Below are 18,079 nucleotides of genomic sequence, written 5' to 3' on the forward strand. Positions count from 1 at the left end.
TCGGTGTGGTGTTCTTTGCCTCTTTTCTTTTGAATCCCTTTTCTATCTCTTCTCCGTTGCTTTATTTCCTTTACAGCCATCATGCCGCAAAAGATCTATGTCACCTACAACCAGGTATGCAGCCAAGGGTCTTTGCAACTGCTTTTTTCCATTTGTGTCACCAGATCCACAGAGACAAGGACGTGGAAAGAATATAGGTCGAAGCGCAGGTTCTTTGATATCGGAAGACAAACAAGCCACTGACACGTCTCTGCTTTCGTCAGGTCCACAAGCTCTGTCAAGAGTCGGGCAACAAGATCCTGGCTGAATTCCACCCGAATCTGATGATTGCCATTGGCGGTGGTGGTTATGTCCCTGCCCGTATTCTCCGGTGAGTTCGGCTTCCATCTCGCGCAAACAAGTCCCGTCGCAAGCAGTACTCATACTAGTCACGCGACAGGTCCTTCCTCAAGCGCCCCGGTGACCCCAACATCCCCATCCAGGCCATCGGGCTGTCCCTCTATGAGGATCTGGGCCGCGGCGACCCAGAAGAGGTTCCTGGCACCAAGGTCACCCGCACGCAATGGCTTGACCTGAGCGCGCTGGAAATGGCCAACCTGATTGGCAAGAACATTCTGATTGTGGACGAGGTCGATGACACGCGGACAACTCTTGAGTATGCCGTGCGCGAGCTCCAGAAAGATGTGGAGATTGCCCAGAAGCAGCTCGGGCGCGAGGGAGAGAAGACTAACTTCTTTGTGTTTGTTCTGCACGTGCGTTTCCCTCCAACTTGGTCCCTGGGCGCTGGATGTCGCAACCCTGTACTAACGTGGTGATTGCGAATAGAACAAGAACAAGGACAAGAAGGGTGCGCTGCCCGAGGACATGATGGAGACTGGTCGCTACCACGCCGCAGTCACGACTGACGACGTGTGGATCTGCTATCCTTGGGAGGCCAAGTATGTTACCTCGGCAATATCTCTCAAGACTTTTGAACGGAGACTAATCTTGCATTCCCCAGGGACATCGATGAGCATGACGCCTTGGCCAAGGAGAACCCTCTCATTTGAGAGAATGATTGCATAGTCAAACAGCGTTCAATTGTGCCGCGGCGCTTGGCCACTTTTTCTGGTGACACTTTTCGTCTCGACTTGGCTGTCCATTCCCGGGGCCCATGTATATACCCCCCGGGCATGTAATGTTAACGATATCCTTGATGAACCAGCATACAAAAGTTACTGGATTATACCTGATCGAAAACTGATTAGCTCTGTTTGGAGATAGCGAAGGCCATCCCGTTCCTCACTCTAGGTCTGTAATAGTTGGGGAATGTATCCAGTAAGACACGGATGTTCTCTCCCCGATCCACTTATCCAAGGATAAATTCCATCTTCAATCGCATCTTGGTTTTCTCAGTATTATAGTGCCCGTTCCTTCGGAGGTTCTACCCAAGGTTTGGCCCAGCAAAACAAAATCGTGTCGATGGGTATCAAGAGAATTTTGATTGATGGCGAACTAATGATCGAATATCGAGTATTATAAGCATGTTCTGACAAGGTCTTTCAGTGCTTGTACACAGGCAAAGCCGTCGCATCCATGTGCCAACCCGCAACCGCCGAACTTCCCCAGACCAGCGCAAGACCAGTGTATCAGCCCAATCCACGCGCCAGATTCCCCGAGAGTGCTATTTAATCGACTTCGACGTTGCCGCGGCGCAGCTCGACCTTGGCTTGTTCAATCTCCTCCTGGAGCTCGGCGTGCGCTTCGGGGACGTCGTTGAAAGTGAAGATCGCGAGACCAAGTCGAGCGAGCAGGTAGCATGCGAAGCTAATCAGGGCGTAAAAGGGAAGCTAATGAATGGGAACTAGTGTGAGTTTGGTGTTGCGACAGTGGAAGGCGAAGAGCGAGCGCGATGTCCACGTACCACGGGGATGATTTGGATCTGGACAATCTCGTTCAGGGGGACCAGACCGAGGTAAAGCATAAGATAGAGCTGGTGAGAATGTTAGTCGGATCTCTCAACCAAGACTTCCTCGACCCCAGAAACGAAACGGGCGTCTTCGACATACCGAGGAGACCAGCAGGAGAACGGACACGGTTTGCACGGCGCGCGTCATGATGAAGGTTGCAAAGGGAGGGAAGGCCCGGATAAATCGCAATTGGTTTAAAAAGGAGTGAAAGAAGACCAGAGGAACCTCGAACAATTCCGGGTCTAATTCGCAGGGACTCTTCAAGGAGGGACTGGAAGAGCAGAGTATGGGGCAGAGAGACCAGCTTGAGCGAAGGTCTTGGCTCGACGGAACGGGGGACCCATTGAGCGAAATAGTATCAACATATGTAATACCTGCGATGTAATCCCATACATATTGTTTCTATAATGTTTTATTTATTTTATTTTGCGTCGATATTATTCCTCGTGATATATACTATATAAAACCATCTACTAGCCCTTGTACCTCTACATCGCTGCTGCTGTCACCGACCGGCGGCCACGAAGTACCTGGTACCGCACTCTGAAAAATGCCTGAATCCCCGTCAGGCAGCGATTTCTCGATGGAACTAAAACACTAAATCGCTCGATGCGAGCTTTATTCCCGTATGCTCCTGTGCCGACCGAGTTGAGCCCGCTCAAATCTAATCACCCCAATTCCAGGTTTTACAGGTGGATTTTCTGCCTCAAGTCGGTTCTGGCCTTGGCTGCCTGGCAGAGAGTCTCTAGTCAACACTCGTGGATCGCACACTGGCGTGGGAGCTGATGCCACCGGTGCTGTTCCACCACGCTTGACTATCTTTGAATGTTCCAACCGGCTCAGTAGGATCCCATCTAGGCTCCTTCAGTCATTTTCTGGAGATAGATCCCCATCAGGGACACTATCGTCCTCGCTCTCAACGGGGCTGATCCTACGGAAGGCAACAACCGGGGACCTCAATTTTGGAGACCATGTCATCGACTGTTATATCTACTGCCCAAGTGGCTGGGCAGGGAGCTGCCAGCCAGTCTCTCACCCCGGCTACTTCAACTTGGGAACTGCCTTCGGTAGAACGAGTCTTCTCAGATCTACCCGAGTTTCCTTCTTTACCACCACGAGGCACGGAGGCAATTGACTCCCAAGAGCAGCAGACCATGTTCCGTGCTCTGCAAGATGCCATTGAAAAGGCCGAGTGGACCGATGACTCTGGAAATAGCTTCAACCTCAAGGAACTCCATGCCTCTCTGGAGCAGGCGGATGCTGATGCACGGCATGGTCTGCGGGACATCGGCGCTTTGCACGGGGTGCGCGACATCCTATATAAACTCTGGTCTGCCAACTCGGAGTACTTGGCACAAGCAGCCGAGATTCTAGCCAACGGCAGCCGAGATCGTGAGTCTTATGTGGTGGTTGATGACTTGACAAAGTGCTCATGATCTCCAGCTTCCTGGCGCGCTCCTTTTGGCCAGTCCGGCATCCTCAAATTTTTCCTGAATATTGTATCGTCAAAGGACATTGTCGACACTACCTTGCTGCTTCATTCCCTACGGCTAGTTGGTAACTCTTGTGCCGACACAGGTATGTGGCAGTGGCCCTGAGAACCCCGGCAATCGACTCAGTCTAACATGGATTTAGATGAGAATCGAGAGATTGTTGTCAAGGACAACTATACGCTCGCGATAATCCGGCATTTCCTTGACTCAGAGCTAGTCTTTGTGGCGATTCCAGTGTTATACAACATCTGCATGGATTTTGGTGAGGATTCTACGTTTCAAGACTTGAATTCACCAGTGGGCGAGGGCTAATGATTTTTAAGAGCCCGCGCATGCCCAAATGGCTGCCAACAGGACCGCGTACATTTTATTGAAGCTACTCAGAGATGGAGCCATCGAAAACAATGACGCCCTACTGGGCTTTTCGTACGACCTGGTCGAACTGGCCTCAGAGCAAGGTAGCATGTTCATTTTGAATTCTTTCATATTTGAAGCTGACTTCGAACTGGATGTAGGGCAAGGCGTGGAGAATTCACCCGATGGGACAATTCTGCTGCTGATGGAACTGGCTGATAGCGACACCATCGCTTTTGCGCATTTCTCATCGTTAGTCACTTGTCTCGCCACTTATCTGGACAAGGAACGCTTCCAGAATGCTTGTGTATCGAATGGCATGGTGGAGGGAGTGCTGTCAGTCTTGCGCCGGTCCTACTCGGTCGAGATCGACCAATCTTCCAGTGAAGACATCAAGGCTCTCACCCAGCTCCGATTGAAAATCAACCAGGCTTTGTCGGAGGTCTCCGCCTCGCTCTTGTTCTCAGGGCGCTACCCCCTTGACTCTGCTCTTGCGCAGACCTTGAAGTCATGGGTGGTTGCAGACGAGGATCAGCTTCAGATTTGCGCATGTGTCATGCTGGGTAACCTAGCACGATCCGATGAGGTCTGCCAGGTGATGGTCCGCGATCTGAAAATTCACGAGGAACTGATCAGTGTCCTCAAAAGTGATGCTCGTGGCGCAGTCCTGCACTCCGCTCTGGGATTTTTGAAAAACCTAGCCATCGCCGGCGATAACCGACTCAGTTTGGGCGAGGCTGGCATCATCCCCGCGGTCTCGCGCCTGTGGGCCTATGAGTCTGTTCCGCAAGTCCAATTCTCGGCCGCAAGTATTGCGCGCCAAGTAATCATCAACTCGACAGACAACATTTCTCGCCTCTTCACGCCGCTTTCGCAAGACCCAGATTCCCCGGCTCACAAACGAACCTACCTCTCGCTACTGCTGTCTCTGTTCGAAAAGACAGACTCCACTCCAATCAAGACGGAGATTGGGCGATCGGTTGCATCTATTTGTCGGGCTCTCAGCCCCAAAGCTCGTGATGGGAACGAAGAAGCCATCTCTCTTCTTGACCGACTTTACAGTCTGCATGAGGGTGTAGCGCGTCCAATTGGCACGATGATCACTCAGTCCCAATGGCCTGTTGTTCGAAGTGAAGGCTGGTTTGCGCTGGCTCTAATGGCAGCGAATCACTTGGGATGTGCTGCGGTGGTGGACTGCTTGCACAATGCAGAGGTGTCTGAGTTGCTAAAGATGGCGCTGAGTGCAGATTCCTCCAGCGAGGGCGAAAAGGATGCGAATAAGTCGCAAAAAACAAAAGATCGTGACAATGCTTTTGTCCTTGTGCAAGAGCTGTTGAAGAACGAGGTAAGTCTATCACCGCAAAGCATGGAATTATGTGTATTGACTTCGGAGTAGGCCGGGGTGCTTCCCTCGGGATATAGAGATATGCTAGAGGATTGGACGAAGGAGCATGCTCGCGTCATTTGAAAAACACCAGGGATGTCTAGGAGGATCAGGATATTTTGGTCATTCTAACTCGGACCAGCCTACAATCAAGTCTATATATAGTTCTCTCGATCTATGGGATAGATGAGCATGCCGGAAAGTGGAATGATTTAAGACTTAAACAATTATCTTGATCTTCTATCTCGGAATATAAACAAAGCAGATGGGTATATGTATGTGCCGAAGGATCCTGGCACTTCAACAGTCACGGTTTTTGCAGGCACACCTTCTCCTGCGCATACGCTCGGTACCGATTCAGCAGATCGGTCGAGTCCAGACCAGAAGCCCCCTGGCGGGCGGAATAATGCGACACGAGGCCCTTGCCGTCGATGACAACATGTGGGTGCGTGTCGTCTGGCGTTGTCCACGACTGCAGTAATTCATCTGGACTCGAGTCGCCGTGCTGGAAAATGTTGCCGAGGGCTTGCGCGTCATTTCCCCAGAAACATCCAAAGTGCTCGCTCGTGGGCTCCGTAGGGTCTATCCAGAGAGGGAACTTGTAGTGTCCCAGGTCGCCGGCTTCCAGGTGGTATAGAAATGAGTAGTGTTGCTGCGCAGCAACAGTCCAATCCGATAGGGACGGACCAGTGTCGGTATACACCGACTCCGCGATGGGGCCTAGGTCCGAACCTGCGGCGGTCGGGAGCAGCCACCGGTGGCCCTCGAAAGGCGGCGTGAATTCCTTTCCAACTCGGAAACTCGGAGACCCTTGCCAGAGTGGCAGGCTCGATGCCCGCCAATCTTGGCTCAACTGCGAGTTAGCCTGGGACGGTGGCTCTGTGCGGTGCAACTCTGGGAGATAAGGAAGGGCGACCCCAGGATGGCTGTGGAGGGACGCGAGAGCAGCCTCATTCACAACATTGGCTGACACCATCAGCGATGAAGGGTTATTGAGTTTCGTCTTGACGATAGTGGGGATGGTATGGTCCTCCAGAAACACGACATCTCCGTCGATTCGGATATACATCACGTTGTCCTCGGCAACATTCCAGTCTCTCTCGGTGCCTGACCCAGACATGATATATTCCGGCGTCTGGTCGACGAGAGACATGAGCCAGTCCAAGCTGGCCGTGTCCTCGGTTTGGGGAACAAAGACTACTTCGTCGAGGAACCCATGATTGTGAACCAAGTTTTTCTGGAAAGGTCAGCGCTCGCGTCAGATCCGCAGCAGGAAATGCATCTCACCTGCAAGTAGCAGTCCAGGATAGCTGTGCGTTCATGGTGGTTAAAGGGGACCAGCGCAACGATCTTGAAGCCCGATGGCTTAGGGAAATGGCCCGATCCATGCGAAAAAGCAAAGAACGGGGACACTTCCTTGTGAAACAGCAATGCAAAAAGGTCGAGAGGCAAAATAGACGGGCTGAAGTAGGTGACCACCATCGAAATAATACACAAATAACCCACTACACTCCACATCACTACCGTGGCCCAGTCGCGCCATGCAGAGGGCTTATTCTTCCGGTGGGACTCGACATCGCGAGGGCTCAGCGGGCAGCCCATGGTGAATCCCAAGGCAGCTCTGCAGGGTCCAAGTTATTGGAGAATAGAGAAACACAAAAGATTATTTCTCTGGACATCCTGGGCCCATTAAATGCCGTGGCAGACGGTCTTTCTGGTCGTTCAATGGGCCTGGCGACCCGTTTTCGGGAGAACGCACCAGCACAGTACTTCGATATCCTGCTGCAAAAATACAAGATCGACCTTGGAGACAAAGCAGTCGGTATCATTCAGCGTCCGGGGTCAGTAATGGCTGGGGGAAGGGGTCGGAATGCCGCGATGGAATGTGGGGCGACGACGGCTTCGACCAAAAGTGACTATGGGAACGCAACTATCAGAAGGAACTGGATTGATGGGATCTGCGAGAAGAGTATCGGAACAATCAACCCCATCAAATGTCTAAGGAGAGTAAAAGTAAAAATAGTGAAGATGGTGAAGAAGTTCAAACTGCAAAGAAAAGATATGACGCAACACGTGCCGGATCGGATCGGCGACTTGGCTCTCAGCTCCTGGCTTCCAAGATCAACGCATCCACCGCCGCCTACATGAGACCATGAGGACGGCTGTCCTCCTGGGCCGACTTTGTTTCAAGCGCGGACTCGGGCTCCGCCCGCGACTCGGCCGCCCATGGCCTCGTCTCCCCAGCACCCCGAGACGGGGCCCGGTGATCAGCGGGGTGGTGATGGCCACTTTGGCGCCGAGCGCGTTTCTCAAGCTGGCAGAAGACGCAAGTGATCATGAAATGACGGGGGAGATGCAGATGCTCGAAGCCTCGCGCAAAGAGATCCGGAAAGTGGTTCCGGCGAACGCGCGAGGCCTCGCAAGGCTCGGCCAGTCGCTTTGGGTCTTCTGGTATTGCTATATCTATGATCCCATCGCGACGGGCTTTAGATTCATTCACCTTGCGGTTATTTTCCTACCGGTTATCGCCACGGTGCCAGCCATATGGGTGGGCCGACGACTTCAGAACCAGAACGGTACGCGGACGGGGACTCTGTGGTGGTATCAGTTCTTGGTCAAGGCGATGGAGCGCGCAGGTCCGGCTTTTATCAAGGTGAGCTATCACCGTACCGCTTCGACTTTGACCGCATTGCTGACTTCCTGGAACTCAGCTCGGACAATGGGCCGCCTCACGGACCGATATCTTCCCCCCCGAAATGTGTAGTGTCATGTCCTCGCTTCATTCGAATGCCCCCGCCCATTCACTTCATGACGCCAAACGAATCATCCGAAAAGCGTTTAACGGACTCCCCTTCGATGATATTTTCGAAGAGTTTCAAGAGGAACCCCTCGGAGTCGGCGCAATTGCGCAGGTGTACAAGGCGAAGCTGAAGCCGAGCCTGGCTGCCAGTAGCGAACAAGAGCTGGGCCTGGAACCAGAAACGCTGGGATCCAAGGTGCGAAAGAATGTCGATGTGCTCGTGAAGAGCTCACCGCAGCGTGTACCGTCATCCTACGTGGCGATCAAAGTGCAGCACCCCCGGGTTGAGCAGATGATTCACCGAGACATACGGATCATGTCATTCTTCGCATCGCTGATAAATGCCATCCCCACCATGCATTGGCTGTCCTTCCCCGACGAGGTTCAGCAGTTTGGGGAGATGATGAAGCTGCAGCTGGACCTGCGCATCGAGGCTACTAATTTGGTTATGTTCCGCGAGAAATTCAAATCCCGCTCCACCGCGTGGTTCCCCTACCCATATTTGGAATACACCACGCGCGAGGTTTTGGTCGAAGAGTTCGCTCAGGGTATTCCCTTGGCCACTTTCCTGGACATCGGAGGGGGTGTTTATCAGCATGAGATTGCCAACGAAGGGCTTGATGCCTTTTTGCATATGCTCCTCATCGACGATTTCGTCCATGCGGATCTTCATCCCGGGAATATCATGGTTCGCTTCTACAAACCCAGCGAGTTGGATCTGTCACTTCGCAAGCATTCGCGCGCGACAGATGCCCCGACCCGAGCAGAGGTCGATGTGACCGAGGCGGTGCTTGCGCGGTTGCGCCCACATCTCGGCCACGTTGAGGAGTGGAATTTCGCTCTTGCGCAGCTAAATGCGGAAGGGTATCGGCCGCAGCTGATCTTCATTGACACCGGTCTTGTCACCCAACTCAACGATACCAACCGGCGGAATTTCTTGGATTTGTTCCGGGCGATTGCGGAATTCGATGGCTATAGGGCAGGCCAGCTCATGGTCGAGCGATGCCGCACGCCCGCTGAGGTGATCGATCCCGAGGTTTTCGCATTGAAGATGCAGCACCTAGTTTTGAGCATTAAGTCGCGGACTTTTGCTCTTGGTAATGTCCGAATCGGTGACGTTCTCAGTGAGGTCCTGACAATGGTGCGAGGCCACCACGTCCGGTTCGAAGGGGATTTCGTCAATGTTGTCATTTCCTGTCTTCTGCTCGAGGGCATCGGGCGGAGTCTCGACCCGAACTTAGATCTTTTCAAGAGGTGAGTGTTTTTCAGCGCCCACTTTCCCATATACCACGGCTGACATACATCTCCAGTTCCCTTCCTATTCTCCGACAGCTGGGCTCTGGCGGCTCCTTTTTGCAGTCAGTACGCTCGGGTGACACTTCGATGCTCCGGGTCTGGGTCGGCTTGGAAGCTCGTGGGTTGCTGCAGGCCAGCATTGAGAGTGTCGAGCATTGTGTCAAGTATGACCAGCTGTCGCCGAATATTTGAGACTCATCTCCAATTCTTGTACCATAGGACTTTGCCTTTCCCTGTAAACATGATTTTCTTATTGGCACCGAGTTGCGTGTGAAGGCAGATTTGCATTTGATCATGATAGAAATATACAGATATCAAGAGCAACTCCAAGAGCCTGACTCCTGTCCCATCCATGAAACCAAAGGCAACTCATTCTCCCATCATCATCAGAGCCCAGAAGGCAATCCGAAGTTGAGTTGGCAAGATGTATAAGACAGAGGCAAAAAATGAAAATATCCAACAAAGGCCCGAAAAGTGGACGAACGCCCGCGCCATGTCTATAAAATGTACAAAGATAGAGTGGAGAAGCACCCAACCTGATACAAGCCCAATATTAGATGTTTATGGATGGGACTGTTCGCGAACGGCACCGCCGCTGGCTCGCCACCAGACATCACCTCCCCATCTCACCAACCGCTCAATAGCAGCTGTCGGCGAATCCAAAGCAGGGCGGATGTCAAGGTAGAATACCGGCTCGCCCGTCGGTTCCGGGGGTCCCGAGTAGTAGTCAATCACGTAACGAACCTCCTTCGGACCGGAGGGAGATTGACGGGAGACAAACCAGTCATGCCGGTCAAAGGGTGGGGCAGTCCTGTTGATACATGTGTGAGAAAAGGCGGCAGACATGTGGGTTGAAGCATGTAACACAGGAAACTTACTCGAACTGGGCCGGGTACAGCCATCCGAGTGCCTGAAGAACTCGAGCCTTGGGAGTCAGCTCGCGCGGCCGACCCTGGAATCTGATCAGACGAGGTTCAGCAGCCTCGTCGATGGCACCGGTCATTTCCGCCTTGGCCAATTCAAAGCTCAAGTTTTCTTCACCCCGGCGGCATTTTTCCCATCCTTCCTTTAGTCCCTTTGTGAAGACACGCTCCCATCCAACAATTTCAGCCCAGGCGCCTTCGTTCAAGAAGTTGTGGACCGCAACCATTGATTCCACCGCGTCTTGGGGGGTATCAGTGTATCCTTTGCGCAGCATCGCATTGTACATCTGCTGCGGAGACGGATACTCCCAATTGCCTTCGGAATCGCCTCGCGGGATGGTGGAAAGTTCACGCTCGACGGGAAGATCAACTGTCTGGTTGGGCGCGCGCTCTTGGGAGATAGACGCGAACATGTAGTTCAAGGGATTCAGTTTCGACAGGGTCGAAGAAGTTGCCGAGGCCGCAGGCGGAATCTGCGGTGGTCTTTCGGATGACTTTGGTGGTGTATAGAACGGAGAATCTGGCGATTTCATAGGGCAGTTGCTGGGAGGATCAACACTCGCCGGTAGCGATGAAGCAGGCGCTGCCTGCGACTCATGCATGGGACATCCCGGCTGTAGAGATAAGGATCAGGCAAAATCACGGCCGGGTGAGGCTGCTACAACTCACTGGAGGAGAAGCATTTGAAGAGGCCTGCAAGCTCGAGGCCACAGGCGGCTTTGGTTGCAAATCTGCCCAGAACCAACCCATTTTTGAAGAAGAAGAGAAAAAAAAAATCTCGTGGACGTGAGAGCAAGATCGTCCCAAAAAGCATTGATCGGACAGAAAATCGCCATTTCAGATGACATAATCCACACACGTGACATTAACAGTATACATTAAACCTAAACAGGCAAGCGAAGGCGAGGACTCTTTGTAGAATACCATAGGAGATTTATTTAAAAGAAAGTGTAGATCCACGTCTTGGTAAAAGTGGTCGCTTTTCTCTGGGGTTTATTACACCTCGGATATCACAAACCCGGTCATCGCTTCGTCCCATATGAATCTCCAGTTCGCCTTTGAGGGAACAAAGAAGTAGTCGGACAGAATTTCGGAGACCTGCTCCCAAGATTGCCATCCGCAAATCATTGCGACGCGGCCAAGCTGCTCCACAAACCATGATCTCTCGGGATGCCCGAGAGAACCCTGAGCCCCGATGAACAATGCCCAGACAAAAAGTCCAAAATTCTCTTTGGCCAAACGGACGAGAAATGATAGCTTGCAATTACTCACGGCTGCCTTGAGATGCTTTGTGAGAGCTCGACCTAGGCCAGACGAGGAAGGCGAGACGATGAGAAAATCATTAAGAAAGCAGATCGAAGCAACGCGGGTAACAGCCTCGATAGGATGGAGGTCTAGTTCCGAGCCGGAAGAAATACTCTTTGGCCCTGAGTCCTCTGTAAAGACATAGCTGAGAAGTTGATGCTCAGCTTCACAATTGAGAACACGGAAGAAATCCGGATCGGTAGCATGGATGACCGCGGGAGTCGTTCGGTAGGCAATACTAAAGAAGACCATGTCCCGGAGCACGTTCAAAATCCGAAGCAAGGGCGGGCTGAGAAGCGTATTCGCAAAGAACCCGGAGCCAATTTTGTTGAGAGGCGATGACGCGGGAGGCCTTATTCGCTGCTGGACCTCTTGCGGAACCGGTTGTGCATCCCAGGTCAAAGGAAAGACGGGTTTTGTCATAAGACCTGAGGCAGCTTTGACGTCGGCGCTATGATAGTCTTAGCCGTGGACACAATTCGATGCACGGGATTTGAAGAGACATACGTAATGATTGCAGACAACATCGAGGATGACCGGATGCTATCATCTGTGATGCCCCCGCGTAATTCTACCATGCGCTTGAGACCGGTCAAATGAATGCGAACTTCGTCAAACAGACCAACGATCAACTGCGAAGCGTTAGAAATTTCAGAATGACCAAACCCAGATTCCCCTGGTAGGGGTCCCTACCGAGCCTGTCAAGAGGTTGATAATGGTATCAAATGCCTCGTTGCTGAGCGCGCGGCGGGGATCGCGCACTTTGGCATTCATCTCCCGGATAGATTTGGCCTTCATTATACAATAGTCGGGGTCATTCAAGACTCGGTTCGCCCCTCCCGGCGTGTGAAGAGCCGTGAGAACAGCTCGATGGGCAGCACACATGCTCATTAATCCAAAAAAGCTGCCTGGGTCCGAGAACGAGGATTGGACCATCAACTCCATTATCGAGGTATGGGCTTTAGTGATTTTGTCTACATTGGGGAAGGTCATGGGGACAAACACGGATTTCCCTTGGTCAGGCAGTTAGTTAGCTCCACTTCAAATGAAGGATATGGGTTTTATCTTGACTACATATGCGAAGAAGGGTAGGCTTACAGTAGAACACCAGGTGCGCCACCGTGGAAGGAAGCTCACTGGTACCCGGCAACGCACAAAAGGGATCAAAGAACCAGGACGTCGGCAACGACCGTGGACTGGGATTTGTCTGGAACGGCAGGCGATAGCCAGCACTCCACCTGACGGGGCGCCCGCGTCGGGACTTTGAGCCGGTAGAGCTATCCCCGGACCCGGTCTCCACGGATGAGGTGGAGGATGAGGCTCTCAGCACCAGCCGTCGCTCGTCTGATCTATCGATAGCATGGTATGGTGCCTCCGAGGCACCTGGGTGCCGGCCGTCACGTTTTGAGGTTCTCTTTAACCCGGCAAGCCTCTCCCGTCGGCGCACATCGCGCATGACATGAGAACGGATGGCCTTGCGCGCGTTGACATCCTTGATCCTTTTGGAAGTCAAGTCATCGTCATGTTCGATGAAGGTGAAGGAGGGCCGATTCACCGGCGCCGGTTTCGAGTTTGGCTCTGGACCAAGATTTTAGCCCCTGATTCTTTTGATCCAGGGCAACCAAGAACGAAGACATGAACCGGAGGATTTTCAACAGGCAAATGGGATCAGACGAAATGGACCATTGCCACACCCCTGGTCAAGAATCCCGGGGGGAGGGGTAGACTGGAGGGACTAAGGGGAGGGGGGAAACGCGCTACGAACCCAGTACGGTTGGAAAGGGTGGGGAATCATGCACCTGGAATCCCACAAGACAAAAAAGAAAAAGAAAAAAGAGAGAAGATACAGAAGATGAAGAGAAGAAAGAATGAGAGAGAAAAAAAAAGCAACGAGAGCACGAACCTGAATGGGAATGTCGAGAGGAAGCCGAAGAACAAGTGTGCAGATCCATCCGAGGCAGAAAAGTCGGGATGCAAAGAGGGCAGAGATAAACCAACCAAAGACAGGCCATGCAGAGGGCGGATTTAGAAGAAAGAAAGAAAAAAAACAAAGAAAAGGAGTAGTTACGTTGCCAATTGCGGGGCGAGCACCACCCCAATTGAGGCCGCCTGGAAGATCCGGTGATGGCGCGCTGTGTAACTTGTCTTGTCTCTCTTGTCTCTCGTGTCTATGTTCGCTAACCCATACACTCAAAATTAAAGGGTATCCACTCCCGCTCATCCTCGCACATCGCTCACCAGTCGCGATAGCAGCGCATATCCAAACACCACCGCCAGCCCGATCCATACTCGGTTTCGTCGTGCCCATCCTTGTCCAGCCTCACGCGCAACGTGTCTCCCTTCCATGACAGCCCCAATGCCGGGGGCACTGCCATTTGGTCGTCGACGGAAGGCACTGGTCTCTGGAGAGCACTTAGTAGCGTTGGGATCAGGAAGAATTTGGCCAGTGGTGGTATCGATGCGATGGTCCTTCATCCAAGTCCAGTTGTCCTGATCCAACTCGGGCCATTCGGTTCGGAACTTCAATCCTCCATCTCCTGCCTTGACGTTATTGATTCCTTTGGCTGTTCGAGTCACTCCGGGGGTGGCGCTGACATGGGAGCCTCCGCCGGTCGAGTTCCACCACCGAGATCGTGCTGCCAGCACTCTTCGCTCCCCCTCTGATGCACTGACACTGCCGGTAGTCATTTCTTCACTGGTCATAAATGACATGAGGCCAATCAGAATAGTCGAGACCTCCCAGGCAGGGTTGAAGGATTTTGGATGGAAGTCACTGATGCTAAGACAGAGTCGTGTGGAAGGTTGGAATCGGCCACTAGGAGTGTGCATGCGGATGGCAGGAGGAGCAAATGGGTATTCTGGAGGGAACACTAACGTGCCCCAGTATTGCCCATTCTCATATGGAGTCCCGGGAGGGCCAGTGAGGATGTAGTGCCACCTAATGAGGTCAGCTTCTCGGACATGATAGCGCTTTGTGTGGACAAAATACTTACTCTAGAATATTGGTCTCTGATGGATGAGCCACAATAAATGGTGGGGGGTTCTTTTGGATGTTTTGATATTCTCGAGTGAGCTATATATCCATGGATGTCATATCGTCAGCGTTGGTCCTCCACGCGCATAACGGTCTGGCCACTGACCCGTTTGAATGCGGCTTTAGTTGCCATCTTAAAGAATGAGTGAGTTGAGATTAAGGAGACGAGATCTTGAAGAAAGTGAAGGTTGCAGATACACCAGCGACCGAAGAGCAGAAAACCGACAGGAAAGAAAGAGGTTTCAAGGTTGTCACAATGCGCCAGCAGTGATCGTCCCCCGAGTCACGTGTGGGTCCGCCTTTGATGGGCAGGACACACGCGATCCCAGTGCTCCCTCAAGATTCTGGTCCTTGCAGCCGCCACAATGTCCTCTTCCCTGTCGGCCGAAGATGACGATGTAGGTGGTGCTCTGTCAGACATTACAGGTGTATTGACCCTAGCTGACCATTCTGTTTGCTAGATCTTCGAGCGCTTGCAGCAGCGCAAAGACCCTCAGGTGCTGGAGGAGCAGCAGGAGGCCGTGAATGAGCGGATGCGGGCTATCTACCAGAAGGCTCAGACTCGTCTGGCAGAAATGGTGAGTTTGGGAATTCCTCTGGCGAGCAAAAAAGCCAATACCGGAAGCTTCCAGCTAACATGACTTGATATCAGATCGACCAAAACTCGACTCTACCTTGCACCATCTCTTCGGTCCAGATCCTGAATGCCCCCCATACCCGCCGAAGCTTCCTGGAGCGCATCTTCAACCCACTCCTGAGTGCGAACCAGAGCCGACCCTACACATTGTCCGAGGCATTGCGGGAGATCTCGGCACGGGCTGACAAACTTGGCCGTTTTGGTCTGTCATCCCGAACCTGACAAGGGGAGAGTAATGGACTAATACGGCAACAGATCTCTTTCAACAGCCAATCTCAGTTTACTTGGACGAGTCACAGGTGGATGGGTCGACCGGGCTGCGCAACATCGATGTCTTCTTGGCCGCACGGGAGAAGTCCCGCGTGCTGTTGAAAACTGGAACGGACCTTGGAAATGCCGAGGGCTCAGCCTACGGGAATCTTTTTGTGGCGCAATGTCTTTGGTGGTGCCGAGACTCTGAATTTAAACGCTTCGCTGGGGACTCGAACGCGGTCTGCCTACCAAGCTGCATTCGAGACTCCCATTCTGAGTGACCCTGATTTCCGGCTGGAAGTTGGCGGAGTTGCAAGCGCTACGCAGAAGTCTTGGGCGAGCCATGAAGAGGTGGTCCGGGGAGGTTGGAGCAAACTTCGGTGGATGTCCCAATCTGGACATCGCCATGAGGTGGGCTATACCGGTTTTTGGAGACAGATGACCGGTCTTTCGGAGAATGCGTCCCCTACTGTTCGCGCCGATGCCGGCGATAGCGTCAAGAGCAGTATTTTCCACAATTGGGTCAACGACCAACGGGACAACCCGCTGCTACCATCCCGGGGTTACTACGCCAAGGCCTTCAATGAATTGGCCGGATGGGGTCCACTGAAGGGCGATGTGTCTTTTTGGAAATCAGAAATTGAAACGCAGGGCGCGATCCCAATCCCAATCCCCGGCATCAAGGGCGACAGCGGTGTCAGCTTCACCACCGGATTCCGTGCGGGTCTTCTCTATCCTCTTGGACTGGACTCAAGCCCTCGCCCGCAACTGTCTCGTGTTAATGACCGCTTTCTCCTCGGAGGGCCTACCGATGTCCGCGGGTTCCGTCTCTGCGGTCTTGGTCCTCGGGAGGGACCCGATGCCCTCGGCGGTGACGTATATGCGGCGGGAAGTGCCAACCTACTGTTTCCACTTCCCCGAGTAGGAGCTGACAAGCCTGTGCGGATTCAAGCGTTCCTGAACGGCGGTCGGTTGCTGCCGCTGCGCACGTCGCAAAAAGCCACGCCTACTAGCAGTGGGGAGGCGCGGGATGCGATGGTCTCGACTCTGTCGGAGCTGCATAATGGCCTGCCCAGCGTCGCAGCTGGTGTCGGGATCGTCTACGCTCACCCGGTGGCACGATTCGAGCTGAACTTCTCGCTGCCGCTAGTGCTACGGAAGGGCGAAGAGGGCCGCAAAGGCTTGCAGCTGGGCATCGGCATCAACTTCCTGTGAAAAGATTAGAAACTTGTCACTGTAGAACTCTCCACCATATCTTTTGAATTGGGCGTTGCCCCTTGTGCTATTCTACATAATTACTATATAGTTCGGTCAAGTAAATCCGCAGTTCCGGCCCCGGGTGGAAACGGTGGGGCTGAGTCAGCGCTTCTTGAGAGCTTCGCCGCTCCACGTTGCGGTCACAACACTCACGCTTCCTTCTTCAATCCACCTGTTCCTACGCCGTCTGTCTGCGGCAATGGCCCAGTACTATCCGCAACAGCAGGCCTACGGGCCCCAGGGCTCTGCTCAAAACCTCCAGTTCTTCCCCTCGTCCTACTCCGTGTCCGGCCACACCACCCCCTCCCAAGCATCGTATGGTGCCGGCTTCGGGGGTGCCCCGAACCCTTCTACACAAGCTTTCCCAGGTGGTGGCTATGGTGGATTCGGATCTTCGGCAGCGGGTGTGAGTGGACGGATGGGCGAGCAGGGTGGCTTGAGAACCGGGTGGCTGGCGGCATTTGGGACGGAGGGATACGATGGCGAACCGCCGTTGCTGGAGGAGCTTGGGATAAATTTTGAGCACATTCGAACCAAGGTGAGTACATTGAGATATAAGAAAGGCTTTGGGGGATAGGAGGGCGGAGATCATCTTTGCTGGTCTCCACATCCACTAGGTGCAATGGAAACTCGCCCACCAGAAGCTAACATTGCCCCGAATGTATAGACCTTGACCGTCCTGAACCCTTTTGCTTCCATTGACAACCACCTCATGGACGATAGCGACCTCTACGGCGCTTTGCTCTACATTGTCCTGTACGGGACCTTCCTCCTGCTGTCAGGCAAGGTGTTCTATGGCTACATCTATGGCGTTGCTGTCTTCGGCACCGTGGCCCTACACCTGATTCTTAGTCTCATGTCGCCGGCCCTCGACACTATGACCCCTAACGCGGCCGACCCCACAAACTACAACCCTCATCATAAGCCCTCCGCATCAGCCGCCGGTCATTTCTCAGCAACCCTGACCTTCCCTCGCTCCGCCAGCGTCTTGGGTTACTGCTTCTTGCCGCTTGTGCTCACCAGTCTCATCGGCATCCTTATTCCCATGGACACGATGTTCGGGTACCTCTTGACCACGGCCGCCGTGGGCTGGTGTACCTACAGTTCCTCGGGCATGTTCTGTGCTGTCGCGCGCATGAGCGGCATGCGCGGCTTGGTGGCGTATCCGCTGGCTCTGTTTTATGTCGTCTTTGGCATCATGGGGATCTTCTCCTCGCGGGGTACCGGTACGCTGGCGGCGAAGACGGGAGCCGCTTGAGTTGCGTTTTCCCTGGATAATTGGGACGTGGGGTGGACTCGGATGGACTCCGTGGCTATTGTGCTTGTAAGGATCACTCGGTTTACGACCGAAGATATTTGGATCTTCTCATGAATATTATGAAACTCGGCTTTGTG

General features: G+C 53.2%; 10 protein-coding genes across 10 annotated transcripts; 5 read left to right on the top strand and 5 right to left on the bottom strand.

Annotated features, from left to right (window-relative positions):
* Positions 1-81: 81 nt before the first annotated feature.
* Positions 82-1,049, top strand: NUU61_005587 (xanthine phosphoribosyltransferase; the record flags this gene model as incomplete). Its single annotated transcript, XM_056656169.1, has 5 exons — positions 82-114; positions 264-370; positions 440-752; positions 826-938; positions 1,001-1,049. 5 exons carry the CDS (start codon positions 82-84, stop codon positions 1,047-1,049), a joined length of 615 nt encoding a protein of 204 aa, XP_056511782.1.
* A 618-nt stretch (positions 1,050-1,667) lies between these two features.
* On the bottom strand, positions 1,668-2,096 carry NUU61_005588 (dolichol-phosphate mannosyltransferase subunit 3; the record flags this gene model as incomplete). The annotated part of the gene is made up of 3 exons (XM_056656170.1): positions 1,668-1,829; positions 1,904-1,972; positions 2,049-2,096. 3 exons carry the CDS (start codon positions 2,094-2,096, stop codon positions 1,668-1,670), a joined length of 279 nt encoding a protein of 92 aa, XP_056511783.1.
* An 824-nt stretch (positions 2,097-2,920) lies between these two features.
* NUU61_005589 (uncharacterized protein) lies at positions 2,921-5,264 on the top strand (the record flags this gene model as incomplete). Its single annotated transcript, XM_056656171.1, has 5 exons — positions 2,921-3,341; positions 3,393-3,527; positions 3,585-3,704; positions 3,766-5,141; positions 5,193-5,264. The coding sequence occupies 5 exons, from the start codon at positions 2,921-2,923 to the stop codon at positions 5,262-5,264; spliced, it is 2,124 nt and encodes a 707-aa protein (XP_056511784.1).
* A 223-nt stretch (positions 5,265-5,487) lies between these two features.
* Positions 5,488-6,782, bottom strand: NUU61_005590 (uncharacterized protein; the record flags this gene model as incomplete). Its single annotated transcript, XM_056656172.1, has 2 exons — positions 5,488-6,417; positions 6,468-6,782. 2 exons carry the CDS (start codon positions 6,780-6,782, stop codon positions 5,488-5,490), a joined length of 1,245 nt encoding a protein of 414 aa, XP_056511785.1.
* A 550-nt stretch (positions 6,783-7,332) lies between these two features.
* Positions 7,333-9,468, top strand: NUU61_005591 (ABC1 kinase family protein; the record flags this gene model as incomplete). Its single annotated transcript, XM_056656173.1, has 3 exons — positions 7,333-7,833; positions 7,892-9,234; positions 9,291-9,468. 3 exons carry the CDS (start codon positions 7,333-7,335, stop codon positions 9,466-9,468), a joined length of 2,022 nt encoding a protein of 673 aa, XP_056511786.1.
* A 369-nt stretch (positions 9,469-9,837) lies between these two features.
* NUU61_005592 (holocytochrome c synthase CYC3) lies at positions 9,838-10,949 on the bottom strand (the record flags this gene model as incomplete). The annotated part of the gene is made up of 3 exons (XM_056656174.1): positions 9,838-10,087; positions 10,155-10,813; positions 10,869-10,949. 3 exons carry the CDS (start codon positions 10,947-10,949, stop codon positions 9,838-9,840), a joined length of 990 nt encoding a protein of 329 aa, XP_056511787.1.
* A 246-nt stretch (positions 10,950-11,195) lies between these two features.
* Positions 11,196-13,080, bottom strand: NUU61_005593 (uncharacterized protein; the record flags this gene model as incomplete). Its single annotated transcript, XM_056656175.1, has 4 exons — positions 11,196-11,955; positions 12,012-12,136; positions 12,198-12,517; positions 12,603-13,080. Coding segments are annotated over 4 exons (1,683 nt in total), but the record flags the coding sequence as incomplete, so codon positions are not given.
* A 641-nt stretch (positions 13,081-13,721) lies between these two features.
* NUU61_005594 (ubiquitin-conjugating enzyme E2) lies at positions 13,722-14,671 on the bottom strand (the record flags this gene model as incomplete). The annotated part of the gene is made up of 3 exons (XM_056656176.1): positions 13,722-14,442; positions 14,498-14,577; positions 14,645-14,671. The coding sequence occupies 3 exons, from the start codon at positions 14,669-14,671 to the stop codon at positions 13,722-13,724; spliced, it is 828 nt and encodes a 275-aa protein (XP_056511789.1).
* Positions 14,672-14,903: 232 nt separating this feature from the next.
* On the top strand, positions 14,904-16,642 carry sam50 (SAM complex subunit SAM50; the record flags this gene model as incomplete). Its single annotated transcript, XM_056656177.1, has 5 exons — positions 14,904-14,936; positions 15,000-15,116; positions 15,191-15,377; positions 15,431-15,537; positions 15,584-16,642. The coding sequence occupies 5 exons, from the start codon at positions 14,904-14,906 to the stop codon at positions 16,640-16,642; spliced, it is 1,503 nt and encodes a 500-aa protein (XP_056511790.1).
* A 241-nt stretch (positions 16,643-16,883) lies between these two features.
* On the top strand, positions 16,884-17,942 carry NUU61_005596 (transporter YIP1; the record flags this gene model as incomplete). Its single annotated transcript, XM_056656178.1, has 2 exons — positions 16,884-17,222; positions 17,352-17,942. 2 exons carry the CDS (start codon positions 16,884-16,886, stop codon positions 17,940-17,942), a joined length of 930 nt encoding a protein of 309 aa, XP_056511791.1.
* Between the last annotated feature and the right edge of the window lie 137 nt (positions 17,943-18,079).

Source organism: Penicillium alfredii (assembly GCF_028826965.1).
Source record: "Penicillium alfredii strain IBT 34128 chromosome Unknown utg000007l_segment0_segment0, whole genome shotgun sequence".
Classification (NCBI taxonomy): domain Eukaryota; kingdom Fungi; phylum Ascomycota; class Eurotiomycetes; order Eurotiales; family Aspergillaceae; genus Penicillium; species Penicillium alfredii.